This window comes from Cupressus sempervirens, chromosome 2, assembly GCF_028749045.1.
Source record: "Cupressus sempervirens isolate cs-2001-9-10 chromosome 2, ASM2874904v1, whole genome shotgun sequence".
Classification (NCBI taxonomy): domain Eukaryota; kingdom Viridiplantae; phylum Streptophyta; class Pinopsida; order Cupressales; family Cupressaceae; genus Cupressus; species Cupressus sempervirens.
In genome coordinates, this window is record NC_143119.1 from 713,052,664 (window position 1) to 713,068,457 (window position 15,794).

The 15,794-nt window shown below is 35.0% G+C and overlaps 1 protein-coding gene across 1 annotated transcript; it reads right to left on the reverse strand.

Moving 5' to 3' along the window:
• Positions 1 to 13,729: 13,729 nt before the first annotated feature.
• Positions 13,730 to 15,391, reverse strand: LOC149575368 (protein NODULATION SIGNALING PATHWAY 2-like). Its single transcript, XM_089816031.1, has 2 exons — positions 14,479 to 15,391; positions 13,730 to 14,358 (listed from the first exon to the last, which is right to left on the reverse strand). Exons 1-2 carry the CDS (start codon positions 15,389 to 15,391, stop codon positions 13,730 to 13,732), a joined length of 1,542 nt encoding a protein of 513 aa, XP_089672157.1.
• Between the last annotated feature and the right edge of the window lie 403 nt (positions 15,392 to 15,794).

Consider the following 15,794-nt stretch of genomic DNA (forward strand, 5'->3'; position numbering starts at 1 on the left):
TTTGAAGCTGAGGATGACATCTTCCACCATTACCATTCATAGTGCACACAGTCCTATAGATTCTCAAAGAATACTCCATTTAATTTTATTGGTGAATTAATTTCCAAACCGGCTCAATCCTTTTGGTCTGAAAAATGTTATTTTGTCTATTGAATATAGCAAATGTGAATGAGAAGATAAGTTTTTGGAGCCCTTGGATTCCTATCTAGTGTGTTTTGCTACACACATGTGTATATTGAAAAGAGGATCCCACAGTGCAATTAATTTTAATTTGAACCTTTACCATGCTTGGTACAAAGTTTGCATTTTCTCCCTATACAAAGTTTGATAGCGAAAATGAGACAATTCTTGGATTTGATTCTAGAGAAGATAATTCAATGCAATACACCAATGCAAATACCAATTAAAATATAAACTTAATTGTATTCCAATTTCAATTTTGTACAACCAAACAAGGGAGTAACATATTCCAATCAAATACCAAACAAACCAAACAAGAATGGGATTGCTCTTTTTCATTCTCATTCCCCATTTCCATTCCTATTCCAATTTTCCATTCTAATTTTCTATTCCGATGCTGACAAACAAACGAGCCCTTAGCTATTACAATGATATTATTAATGAAATAAAATAAATCAATTTATTAAATTAACATTAATATTACTTAATAAAAACAAATTAGTACTTCATCTGTGTTAGTGCTTTCTTTTTTAATGTCTTTGGCAAACTCTATTTCATAATAAACAAGAACTTCTTTGAATTCTCTTTAATTTATTTGTCATTCATCTCAACGATTTTTAAATTAGCAATCATACGTTAATGTGCACTGGGTGTGTCACATAGGTATTAAAGGTCAACTAAGTATTTGTCTAGTGCTAATAGAAGAGCGCTCACACATTCCCTTCACAAATGCAAACTATCTCTATTTATTTTAGGGGCCAACAAAAGAAAAGGTTTACAGTTTTGTTCCTTTTCTTGCATATTGTAACGCCCCACCAAGGAACCCAAAAGAAATTAACCTAAAGTTTCACTAAGTTTTTCAAACATTTTTTTTGAAAGATAATAAACAACAATAGATAAACTATAGCAGAAGCACTAACTCACATGCATAACTACCATCATAAGCGTATTAAATCTCCTAAGGGTTTTGTGAAGTTGAATCACATTTAAGTTTAATAACATTAAATCCAACACACAACCAAAATCCACATCATAGAATTATTACATAAAGTCAATAGAGTTATTTTTCTCCTCTTTATATGATCTTTCTATACATTCAATATAGAAAAGAATCTCCATTGCTTAAGTCAATATGCTTCCTTATCGAATTCTACCAATAATTAATTTGGGTGAGTGAACGAATATTGATCATTTTTAGGATTCCATGCAAATCACATTAATAGATAACATTACCTCCAAGGAACAAAGAGGTAAAAGGTCATAACATTGAGAGATGTATCATGAACTACTACAATAATTGAGTAACAAATATGGAGACACAAAATGATATATATCATCCTTCAACCTCTTGTAGATGGAGGGCTTTAGAATTAATCATAGTAAAAATTATGTGGTATGGTTTGTGACCTTCATTGTTAGTAGGTTCAAGTGGTAGGCATTTATATAATTTCTAGTTTTCACTAACAATACTCTAATTTTTGTGATGATTAGGAAGGCACATTGGATATACTTGTATATCTATGAAAAAAATGAAGAACTAATATATTTATCAAGGGGTGTCATTATAAAAATTTTAATTTAAAACCAAATAAAATAGTGAAAACAATGGACACAACTACAATTTCAATTCATACCTTTTACATCAAAAGTGGGGAAAGATTTTTTTTGTCTCACCCTCACTATGCTAGAAACATGTAACAATTTAAAGAATTCAATATGATTGTAAAATGCATTAATTTACTAACCTAAAATGATATCTCTAATTGATTCAACTATAATATGTTGGATTTCTTAATTGGATTATCAAATTTTAATCATATTTATAGACACCTCACTTTTTATATCATCATAATACTCAATAAATGATAATTTATGATCCATTTCCCTAGTAGTACCAATAATTTAAAAAGCAATTTTCAGATCCATACACAGGTAAAGATCCAAAGTTATTTGTTAATTCAATTTACCTAGAAGAAAATATAGAAGTGGTCACAAAGGCATTGGCAAAGGCATAGGTTTCAACAACCCATTTAATGTCATCTTTGGTTCTTGTAATGAAAACATGTCTTTGTGATAGCACCTATGTAATAAAAATTTGATGATAAACTAGAATTGGAAGAGTGGGAAAATCCCTCCATATAACCCCATTAGTTGTGAGTCCAACGACACCAATATAATTGCACACTATTTTACACCAAATTCAAGAAATTAAATTAATAGTATTCCTTAACTCATGGCATAGATAAAATGGAGAAAAACTAGACCAAGAATCTATTCAAAACTTTGCATCTTCACCAGAGTTAACTTGCCATATAGAATTTTTTTTGAGGGTATGTCAAGATTGCAAGATTAAATTCCACATTACAAAGCCCAAAGGAGGGTTTTCAATTGTGAAAATATGACTGTTGTTATGGGAATCAAGATATTTTTCTTGCACAATACAAACCCTAAGATAATAAGGGGAAGTATACATACACTAAGCTAACATTACCCCAAAAGTAAAATTTCTAAAGTGAAGGTGATGCAAACTTACACCACCATCTATTTTATCATGTGACATTACCTTTAGTGAGACTAATGAAACCTTTTTCTTATCATACATATTATCCCTCCATATGAATCTTGAAAAAACTCTCTCCTTTTTCTTAATGATTTTCATTTGTGCTTTGAGGACCAATATGAAATAATTAGGAATTGTAGCCAGGCATATCTTAACAAGTAACAATCTAACAGCTAGTGATAGCTACCTTGCCTTCCAAGTATATGTAGTAGTCAATGATTGAAATCCAACAACTACATTTTTTTACATGCATACTTTACAAAAATCTCAACTCGCACTTGCACCTTTAAATGGTGCAAGGGTTAAGCCGATAGTCTTCTATAATTTTGATTATGTCCTTGAATAGTTATTCATAAACTCTTCCTATCTCCTTCCCTACCCCCTTCTTTATATATCTCTTATTCACGCACATAGATGCTCTATTCTCCCTCCCTACATCTATGTTTCCTATTACCCCTATTAGGCTCTCTATTCTATGTATCTATGTCCTATTTCTCTTTGATCTAGTCTATTTATCTTCTCAAGCTATCTAACTATCCACTATCCATCCAACACCTCCTATATCTTTATCATTCTCTCTCTTTATATCCCTCCTCTCCTCTTCTTATTTCTCTCCCTCCTACTCCCCTCCTCTTTTCCTATCCTTTCATAACTATCCTCCACTTTGATGTTTGATTCTGATGCATCTATATACAAATTGTCCCTCCCTATATTTCACTATCTATTTTTATCTCTATCAATCTTTTCACCTCTCTACATGAAATGGACAACCTAGCTATTTGAAATCAATAAACAAAAGTAGTATCTATCTCATCATCTCTATCTCATCCTCTCCATCTTACTCTATACTCGTATCTCTCTATTACTTATATTCATATATGTCTCTCTCTAATCCACTCACTCTTTCTATCTAGCTTTCTTATACACACATACACTAGGGATAACTTTAGTGGTGAATATTTGCCAAATGGAAAATTTCACACATCAAGGAACTTGAATTTGGTGAATTTTTTTGCACTTTTAGGGTGGCCATGTCACCCACACTTTATGGAAATTAGGTCCCATGCTTAGGCAGATCACCAAAATTTTCATACGACAAAAAAAAATTGCCAATAAAATTAATTTTTTTTTTCCTATTTTGAAAAAAAAAATTGCCAAATTTTTTTAAATTTTTTGCCCCTAAAATAATGTTTGATTTTCCATGATTTTATACAATTTTCCAAAGGGGGGTTTCTTAAAGTTATCCCTAAATACACTCATTTCTCCCTCACCATCTTAGTCTTATCTTATCCCTCTTTACTATTTTCCTTTCACTATATATATTCTATTTTCTCTATTTCTCTTTTATGTTCTCTATGTATCTATCTATATAAGTTATCTAGAACTTCATATATGGACTCTCTCTCTCTCTCTCTCTCTCTCTCTCTCTCTCTCTCTCTCTCTCTCTCTCTATCTCTCTCTCTCTCTCTCTCTCTCTCTCTCTCTCTCTCTCTCTCTCTCTCTCTCTCTCTCTCTCAAATCATCAAGTCTTTTGAGCTCTCTATCTATCTTCTCTCTTCATATTATTCATGTTGTTCGCTCCCCCTAACTTCTCTCCCCTTATCCCTCCCTATATCTCCCTACCCCTCCAGCTATCATTTCTTACATGAAATTGACAAACTAACCTTTTGAAATGCACATAATGTATCATCTTGCCATAAAATGTTATTAAAAAGACCAACACTTAAAACCTATTGATTACTATAAGCTAGTTGACAAATTCATTGAATATTCTCATTGTAAAATTCTTTTTTGCAACTACCCTTTGGCTTTAACAATATAGCTATAAAATTATTGCCTACCACTATCCTTTAGTTTTGAGGTGTTTATATATGCAAACAATTTCTCTCAATAATTTCACCTAGCCTCACATACACTCACTTTGAGAGATTTGGGTTCAAGTCTCACCATTAGTATAAGTTCTTCATGTACGACTTAATAGAAATCAATGTTTCAAAAGTAATGCACTACAATTTATTTGCATTGTTCCTGAACAATGCTCTATTCTTAAAAATTGGATCTCTCTCCCTCTCATACACACACACACACTCCCTATTTTTCCCTCTCTAGTTTAATATGTATTGATCTTTTCACCTTTTTATCTCCTCTTCTCTCTTTCTATTTTTCATCGTAATTGCTTTCACATGTCCTCTTGTTTTATCTCTCCCTATATTTCCCTATCTTTCTAACTATCAACTCCTATATGAAATCATAAAAATTTTGAAATTAAAAATTGGATATTATCTCTCTCTCTCTCTCTCTCTCTCTCTCTCTCTCTCTCTCTCTCTCTCTCTCTCTCTCTCTCTCTCTCTCACACACACACACACACACACACACACACACACACACACACACACACACACATCTGTGTATCTATTTTGCATCTCTATCTCTATTTATCTATATTTATGCTTTTATATATCCCCTTGTATAGAAATGAATACGTGAGGAGAAAACTATTCATAATTAAAGAGATGATTATCAACCACTAATACATATAAATCATTAAATTTAAAACATACTTATTTTTCTATAAAAAACCATTTAATTGTTATTTTATTTATAAAATAACATACACATTAAATGTGCTCTAATTTAAGGAAAAAAAGAATATTGATGGCGTGTGTGTACAGTCTACAATCCGCTAGGGCCCTCGTGCCCTAGCCCCCACTTCCTTTGGTCTACGCCTATGTTTTGGTAGATTGCGGGTCAATCTATGCTGTTGTTTTCCATTTGAACTAGTGCTGGGGTTTGGGTGGTCAGGTTTTTCCAGCTCGTGGGAGAACGCTAAAAAATTCTTAGTTTGTTGTGTCTTGTCATTGGTGGGGGCTGTGGTGGGTGGAGATTAGTGGGGCCTTGCCCCATTCCCTCCACATTTTTACTGAACCAAGCTCTGATTTGGAATGAAGGATCAAGGTATGCCCTCCTCCTAGCTTCCTATTGATGATGTAGTGATGGGGGAGTCTTCAGCTTCATGGCATGCTAATGTCAAGGATTTGAATGGCAAGCCGCTATCGGGGGATGGTGAATCTTCTCCAAATGGGGGGTTTTGGCTAAAGAAAGTGAATGGATGCTTGCAGAGAGCTGAGGATCGACCAATTCTGGTTATACAACCTGAACAAGTCTTAGAAGATGTTGAATACTAGAGCAATCATGCCCTGATTTGTAAATTTTTGGGGCTTAGCCTGTCCTTGCCTGTACTAGAATCCTGGGCTTGTCAAATGTGGAACCCAGAAGGAGATATGGAGATTTTATTAGTATCTAATAACTACTTTATGGTAATCTTTTCAAGCATGTCAGACAGGAATAAGGCATTTGAAGGTGGCCCGTATTTTTTTAACTAGGTGGGGCTTTTTATTAAGCCCTAGCATATGGGTTTCAACTTGGCTGAGAAAATCCCCTCATGAGTTCCAGTGTGGATCCGCTTACTGAGGTTTCTTCAGGAATTCTGGAGAGAAGATATTCTACACTCAATCTCGCTACTTCTTGGAAAACCTGTGGGATCAGCTACACAGATGCAGGATCATAAGGTAATTGCTTTTTCCCGTATTTGTGTAGAAGTTGATTTAAATAATTCACTGCAAGATTCTATGGAAATTTGCATGGGATCATCATCTTGGATCCAATAGCTGGACTATGAGACCTTACCATTTAGATGTAGAATTTGCCATGAATATGGACATTTATATCGTAATTATCCCAGGAACAAGTCCTCTTCCTTGGCTGCTTTGGGACCCCCTAGGGAGGACAAGGGGAAGGCTAATTCCTCTATGGGACCTATTGATAATGTAGGTTTTACTTAGGTCAAGTCTCGTAACAAAGGTAAAGGCAAAAAGAGAACTTGGAGGGACAGACAGATTGATGACACCTTTAATAGGTTTGAGGCTCTTGAAGATTTGACCCAAGAGGAAGGTACCCCAACAGAGCTTCTTTCAATGGCCAAAGGGTAGCAGGAGACTCAAGTTGGGGATATGCTGAATGAGGAGCAGATTATATCCACAAGGGATCAACAAGTTGGATAGCTGGATATTGATCTACCTCCTATTGTTTAGGATACTGGAGAGATTGGTGAATCGTAGGGCTTGATGGGTCTTGTCATCGCGGCTCCTATTTCCAATAGGCCCAAGGGGACCCCAAATTCTACAAAGGCTAATAAGGCTTCTCTTGTCTTAGGCATACAACATAAATCCTTCAAAAAGGGGTCTTTGGATAAACCATTAAAGAGTGGTAGGAAGACTGATCAAGAGAAGGTGAAGATAATGGGTGAAAATTTGGTTGAGTTTGGGTCTGTAAAACCCATTGATTCTCATTTCTCTCACCCCCATAAATGATTGTGCTATCTTGGAATGTAAGGGGGTTGAATAGCATCCCCAGACAAAAGGTTGTTTGTAGATTAATTGAGTCTCAATCTTGGGATGTAATCTGTATTCAGGAAACTAAGCTTTCAATGGAAAGATTGGCTAATTGTGCCTTGCGGATTTGGCCTCAAGGCTCTTGGCAGGGAGTTGGTGCTTTGAATAGTTTGAGTGGGGTGGCTTGTTTTTGGGACCCTAGGAAAGTTTCCCCCTTATGGTAGATCTTTAGTCGGTTCTCCATCTCTTTGGTTGCTTCAAATTTTGAAACTGGAGAAAGGTTCCTTTTATCCAATATATATAATCCTACTGATTTTTTAGGTAAATCATATTTATGGGCTCATCAGTTTCATCTGATCCCTGGACCCCTTTCTCCCATGGATTATGGCTGGAGACTTTAATGCTATCACTAGTTTGGAGGAAAAATGAGGTGGACTAGTCAGGCTGGACCCGTCTTAAAATTTTCTTAGAGATATGATTGGCTCTTTAAATCTCATTGATGTGAAAACATCCAATGGCATCTTTACATGGAATAATTGGAGATGTGGGGGTGAGGCTATCTTAGAAAGGCTGGACAGATTTTTGGTTTCCTGCTATTGGATGAATAACAGGTGGATCACCAATTCTGAAATTCTAGACTGGAGGGGCTCTGACCACTAGCCCATTAAGCTTTCCATCACCTCTTACAGTGTCACCAAATGACCCTCCTTCAAATTTTAGCTGATGTGGCTCAGAGACATGTCTTTACTTGATCTTATGGTGGATTGGTGGTATGAGGGGAAGCCTGCCCATGGAACAATGATGTACACTTTTAGTAAGAGGCTTCAACATGTGAAGTGCAGGCTTAAGAGATGGAATAAACATCATTTTGGGAATTTCCAAGATCAAAAGGTAGCTGCATAGACCAAGCTAGATATTATTACCCATCAGATTAGAGATCAAGGGATGACATCTAATTTGAGCAAAGCTGAAATCTTGTCTCTTAAGGAATTGGAAGAGTGGGAGCTTCGGGAGGAGATTTTCTGGAAGCAAAAATCTCATGTTGATTGGTTACAAGAAGGGGATAGAAACACTACTTTCTTCCACAACTCTGTGAAGGCTTAGAGACAGGGTAATTCTATCTCCTCTCTTGTTTCATCTGATGGTGTCAGGATCTCATCTTATAGAGAAATATCTACAGAAGTTGTCAATTATTTTTATAATCTTTTTACTGAGGATGATCTTCCTATTGAAGCTAAGGAGCATGCCATTTTGGACTGTATTCCCCTCCTAGCGTCTGTTGAGATGAATGAGGCCCTCTTAAGCCCTATCCAGTTACCAGAGCTTGAGAAAGTTGTTTTTAATATGAAAAAAGGAAGGGCCCCTGGTCCAGATGGATTCTCGATTGAATTTTTCCAGGAGTTTTGGGAAATAATAAAGTTTGATCTCCTTGAAGTGGTTTAGGAATCTCATAGAAATAAATAGATGCTAAAGTCTTTGAATTCTACTTTCTTGGCTCTTATACCTAAGAAGGAAGAGGCTAATAGATTGGACCAATTCAAGCCTATAGAATTATGTAATGTTGGCTATAAGATCATTACCAAATTGGTCCCTAAGAGGCTCAAACCACTCTTGGTTCTCTAATCTCTGCTGAACAGGGTGGTTTTGTTGAAGGTAGAGAGCTTTTGGATGGGATTGTGATAGTGATGGAGGTGATCCACTCTATGTTGACATCCAAGAAGAAAGCTATGTTTATTAAACTTGATATGGCTAAAGCTTATGACAGGGTGAGTTGGGAGTTCTTACAGAAAATTCTTTTGGCCTTTGGTTTTGATGAGGAGTGGGTGAGTTGGGTTCTAAGCTATTTGACTTCTTCCTCCTTCTCAGTTCTCATTAATGGGGAACCATCTGATTTGTTTGGGGCCTCTCGAGGACTTCGGCAAGGGGATCCTTTATCTTCCTATTTATTCATCATAATGGTGGAGGGTCTTGGCAAATTTTTAAAATCATAGGTGAGGCAAGGTATTATCCAAGGTTGGAGCTAGAATAATAATCTTCCCTCTTACTCTCATCTACAATTCGTGGATGACACTGGGTTAATGGGAATGGTTGGAATCAGTTAGACAGTGAATTTTACGCAAGCTTTGGATATCTATTTAAAAGCTTCAGGGTAGTGTATTAATGAGGACAAGTCATCTATTTATTTCTTTAATACTTCTCATCTTATTCAGAATAGGATTGCAAGGATTTTCAGATTTCAAATCAGATCTCTTCATTTGATGTACCTTGGGGTTCCTTTAGTCTTGGGTTCTCAGTGAAGAGATTACTAGCAAGGGATTTTGGATAAATTCTGGAATAAGGTTAGTCATTGGATTTACATATGGTTATCTTCAGCTGGAAGAGTGGTTCTCCTTCAGACTGTGGTGCAGTCTCTCCCAATTTATAGATTTTGTGTTCAGGTTCCCCCTTCCAACTTTGTGTGGGATTTTGATGCTTTATCTAGGCAATTCCTTTGGTCTGACAACCTTCTTTCTTCAAAATGGAGCCTTATTAAGTGGGATTTTGTGTGTAGGCCGAAGCATGCTAAGGGACTTGGTCTTAGGTCAATGGCTCTTGTTGTCATGGCTTTGGCTGCCAAGTTGTACTAGAGATGGTGTAAATGTCAGGATTAGGATTGGGCCAAGATTCTTGTCCACAAGTATTTTTTTGGGTGCTGATTATCTTGATATACCAAGACTTACGCTGGTGGGTAAAGGTTCTTGTGTTAGGGACACTCATAAGAAGGGTGCTCAACTTATCAAGGAGGGCCTCTTCTGGATTTGTAACAGTGGTTCTAATGCCCTATTTTGGCAAGACTCTTGGGATGGCCATCCTCCCATTCTTTCTAGCTTTCCCCAGCTTCAGACTCTTTGTCACATTTTTACTAATGTTGGATGGGTCACTGTAGAGAACTTTAAGATGGTCAAACGAGTGGGTTAGTTGGAGGTGACTTGTTGGAAAGACATTCAGAAGTGGCAAGTAGGTGGCTCAGAGGAGGACCATGCGATTCTCGCTAAAACTTTGGAAAGTAGGCTTTGTAGCTCTATTCGTGAGCGGGATGTCTTGGCCTGGAGTCCTAGCCAAAAAGGCAAGTTTACTGTGGCTCAAGGTTATGCTATGCTTAACAGGAACCAACATGGTCCTAATGCAATGAACTGGTGGAAGAAGGTTTGGGGTAACCTTTCTTGGCCGAAATGTAATTTTTTCCTTTGGTTATTGGTTCAGAACAAATGCCTCACTTGGGAGAATCTTCACAAACGAGGTTTTCAAGGATCTTCTATCTGCTTCCTCTATTCGAACTATGAGGAATGTACTTCTCACCTATTTTTCTATTGCCCTTATTCAGGAGAGATATGGCATAGATGGTGGGAGGCTTGGAGATAGGGTTGTATACACATGTCCTCTTTAGTTGACTTTTGGGAGAGTCTAGGCTGACCCCCAGCAAAAACTTCCTTTTTGCGGGCTACTTGGATGGTTGGGCCACCCTAGGGAATGGAATAGAGTGGCCAATTGTTTGGCGAAGTGGGTTTCAGAGAATGGGGATGGATGGGATATTAGTGGAAGGGAGGAGTTACCTGGTGAGTTTAGTGGGACTATTGAGCAGCTGATATTGGATGACATGAACATGTAGTGTTTTTGTGGGCTATGTGCCGTTGCTTTGTACTTTGATTTTGGTTGAATAAATTTTTACCCCCTCTTTTTCAAAAATGTGCTTTAACTTAAAAGAAATATCTCCTACTAATAGAGACATAACCAACTCAATTGACTATCAAGCAATAGGCATTCTACAATTGTTAACACAATTGAATAAAAAAAATAAAAAATAGATTTCTTTTAAGAGAGGAAAATATAAACATGAAAACACAATTTTTTTTTTTTTCCCTAAACCCAATTATATAAAGTAGAACCCATTCTATTTATTTGGTATCTTTTAATATTTTATAACATACAAGTATACTAAATTATCCATCTCAGAAAAAGATTACATGTTTTCATACATATTTAATTGAAAAATATTTGTTTGGTCAGTTCAAAACACTATGAAAATAAAATTAAGCATTTACATTTAGAAACTAGAAATAATAGTTTTTAACCACTCAATACAAACTATAAATTATAGAACTATGAGTTACACATGAAAACACTTTATCTAATATAAATATAAATCAAAGAAATAGAAATTAGAGAACATAAGATTATTTTAGTCATTTGCCATTGAACTTGGGACATCATGGTCTCTAAATTTTGACGTTGATATGAAAAAATTAATTTTTATAACGACTCTCAATTTTGAGTATGATTAGTGCACATGTTAACAAATTTATAATTAATGTCGATAGACATTCTACAATAGTAGAAAAGGGTGGAATATGATGGTGTGAGCATGTTAATGTTAACAATTACTTTTGAGCTTAAATTTGACAACCATTTGCATGTCGAAATTTCAATATTCATTGTAAACATAATATATTTTAGAAAATAATTTCATAATCGCCACATAAAAAATAATAAATGAAAAAATGATTTGCTAAAATTATAAGAGTAAATTTTAAGTATTTTATAATTGATATCTATCGGCATTTTTTAGATAGATTTATTTAAGATATCTATACTAGTTTTAATAATAATGAAAAAAAAATGCAGAAACACTATTCATTCGAATAGACAATGTTGGTCAACTTCTCTCTTATTCTTCTCTAATTTTATGAAGGTAAGGAAAAAATAGACAACAAAATTAGGAAACACTATTTGACAAATTGTTGAATTTTGAATTAGAGAGTCCTCATACAAGTACTATAAAATTTATCTCTAACACGTAGGAAACACGAGAAGCCATTGAAAACAAAAAAGAAGCTTTGATCTCTCCCTAAACATGGACTATGATGTTCTAATAATAGATCATAATGTATGTCATGAGAATAATATTAATATTTTTAAAAAGATCAAAGATAAATCATCATATATACATAGATGGTGTATACTAATAGTCTAAGATTTATTAGTTCCTGCCGAAGGCAGGATACTATAGCATTTGGTGAAATGCTATTTTCCAATTAAAGTATCCAATCATATTCTTTTATTTTTCAAAAACTTTTAACTCTATATAGTTTTAAAATATATTGATATTTTACTATTTTACAAAAAAGTATTTATTTCTAATCTTATTGGTTGCATCCTTGCTACAGTCATGAGTTAGCTTTTATTTTTTCACTTTCATTTTTTGTTGTTGAAACTTTATAGCTACCATTAATATGATAGACAACTCACTCAAATGAAATAAATAAGTTTGACAATATGTAAGAATATCTGTGCTACCATTAATATGATAAGACAACTTGCTGAAATGAAATAAATAAGTTTGACAATATGTAAGAATATCTTCTTCATGTTTTGACATATGTTTTCTTGAAAAATTAAATTAAAATATATTTCTCCTGAACTTTAGACTTTTCTACAATGTAAATATTTGGAAAATCTAGTTTTATAATGTGAATTAGTTTAACAAATAATGGAATAAAGCTTTATATCATTTTTTTCTATCTTTATATTTGTTAATTACAAAAATTAAAAATATCGTTTAATAAAAGTCATAAAATAGTAATATAAACATATAAGTCTTAGAATAAAATTCTTTTGTAGAAGTTGCAAATTGAACATTGTAAATTACAATTTAATTTTGTTGAAAGGAGAATCTAAATACAAATTATATAAGACTTAAGCTAAACATACATAAGTATTAAAAAATCAATTGACATTCTACTAAGATGACTGGTTGTATAACGTACATAATATATAAGATGGACGCCCTCCTCTCCGTAAGCCTGGGTCAAAATTTGTCTATCCCCTACTATTGAAAGGGCACGAACATAAGAATTTGGATCTTTTTCTGTAAAGGCAACAACGGAAGCAAGATCTGGATAAGCTACTTTTGCAAGAACTGGAAAAACTACAGGACCTAGCTATATTGCATACATTTTTAATATTTTAACAAAACACATTTATCCATAACCAATAATAGTTTGTTGGCCAAATACATTAGACTCTAATTTTTTTTTAGTATTTTAAAATTCTATTACATTTTATATTCAATGCACATTCTAACTATCTTTATTTTTATTTTTATAGATGAACATCATCTTAAAAAGTATTATTTTAGATTTTATTCATCTAACTCAATATGTTATACAAGTATATTCAAAAATGATTTTTTAATTTGAAATGATAACTCTAACTTATGAAAAGGACAAAATTGTGATTTTACTCATCCAATTGTACATTCACCCAATTATATATGTTACAGAAGTCTACTGAAAATGAATTCTTTATTTTAATTGATAATTGTAACTTAAATACAAAGGAGTAAATTATGATTTTATTCACCCAACTGAATATATTATACAAATATATGATTTTATTCACGACAATTCTAACTTTTAAACAAGAACAAACTTGTGATTTTACTCACCCAATTGATACAAGTTTTTTATTTGAATTGATAAGTCTCTCTTTAAAAATAGGATAAAATTGTTTCGGATCGAGATTTGGACCAGGCAAATTTTTCCTTTTATCATGGCAACAACTAACCAGCCTGAAAATTGTCGTTAGCGGGTTTCCATACTGACACTCGAGATAAAACAGTGGAATGCCATTGCAGAAGAATCTTGTGAGAACCTTCAAATTCCACTCTGTAATGAGTTGGGATCATCTGCTCTGCAAAGATGGTGTTTTTCTTGCTTATTTCACCTGCAGCGAAGCCGCATTTGAGTGGAATGTCCATCACCAGAGGACCCAATTCGCCATTTTCAGAAGAAAAATGATTTAATGGTCCGCAAATCATTGGAGCCAAGAACAAATTTTCAATCTTTCTTCTTGCAAGCCCAAATCGATCCGGCAATCCTGCTTCTGAACAGTCGAAAACTGCACAGAGATTTCTCAAACATTCCCCAAAACTCTGCAACAAGTCGAGATTTGCATGTGGATCATCAGGAGGCCCTGTTCCAATGGTCAGAACATCTGGATTCAGCTGGCGTCCGCCATTAATGAAAGCCATCAAGCTTTCTCTGCTTCTCTCACACATATGTGGCAATTCCCACATGCAATTCATTGCTACAATTTCATCGTCCTTGTTGGTCTTCATGTTTTCCAAGGTTGTTTCCTCAAATGAAAATGGAATCCCCAATGACTCTGCATACTCAGCTAGCCTTCTGCCTGTGTGTGCACACAAGGGCACTTCTTCATCATCATCATCACTTTCAGCACCACTTTCATCATTTTCATCATCACAATCCCATTTAAGGGCTGTGATTTTGAGGTGCTCAAATCTGTGACCTTCACTTTTCAAGGCTTCCATTAATGGAGGCCACTGCATCCCTTCCATTATGTCAAAGTCTATAATATGAAGCTTTTTCCTTGACCCATTGATTGCTTCTAGAATGCTCTGGTTAGCAGTGAAATGAGGTGTTCTGATAAAAGGGTAGACTTGATTGAATAAGATCAAAGCCCCCATGTCCCTTGATTTGAGCATCTTCACTTCCATTTGATCACCACCACCATGAAGCTGATGCAATGCCTGACACAAATAGAAAGCAACCCTCTCTATGGTGGATCCTCTTGGAGACACCATTTCTTGCAACCTAAAAAGCAAAACCTCAACAAGATCATGAGACCCAACTGAAATGGCCTCACAGCATGCTGTTAGAAGATGAATGGTTAGGACTCCCCTGTCTCGGGTACTATATGAACTCGAGTCCGGGGCCTGACTTGATTGGTGAGAGCTTCTTGTTGTCGGGGTTGCATCATGAGATTCGATCTCCACCCCGCCGACGTAGTTTTCTATACCAGAAACTTGTTCCGCTTCAATACTCATGGAATCCATATCATACTCAGAGACCCCCTGAGTCTTTCTTGGTAAATGCTCTGTCTTTGTTTCTGAATCCTCTTGTATTCTAGACAATTCAAGTTCCACGGAATAAGAATCTAAAAACCCATTGTCTCCAATTGCAAGAACCTCTTGCCCATATGATGCACTTGCATTTGAACTGAAATCAGAGAATCTCTGATCACAATTGAGCAATTCTGATACTAATGATTCACCATCTTCAACAAATGGGTCTCTCCAAGAAGGAAATTTACTCACACTTGAATCCAAATCCAGCATTTTTTCATCTAAATCCAGTGCATTATTGAACAATAATATGCCCTTCCAGTAGTCCAAATCTTGCTCAATTGTGATTTCCTCCATGAATTAAGATGAGAAATAGAAATCAATTGTGCATTTGGTGACTATGGCAACTTATATTTCAGCAAAAGAATCCTCAATTTTTTCAGTAGCCACTTAATTCATCGAACCTTGACTCTGGGAAACGTTTTTCTAATGTATTTAAGTCAAATCTGAATCGCACAAGGGTGACCACCAAAAATATAAATATAAATATAATTTGACTGAAAGATGCACGCCATTTGACTGAAAGGGACATCAGGAAGCTGGTAGTTTATCCAAGCATAATATGAATTTAAATGAATGTAGGATTATTTAAATGACTGATTATGTAGGCATTAAATTAGTTTAAATGAATGTAGACAAGTACGAGGTGCGCCATGACATTTTAGACTATTAAAGATTTCCTAGAACGTGTTTTAAGCGG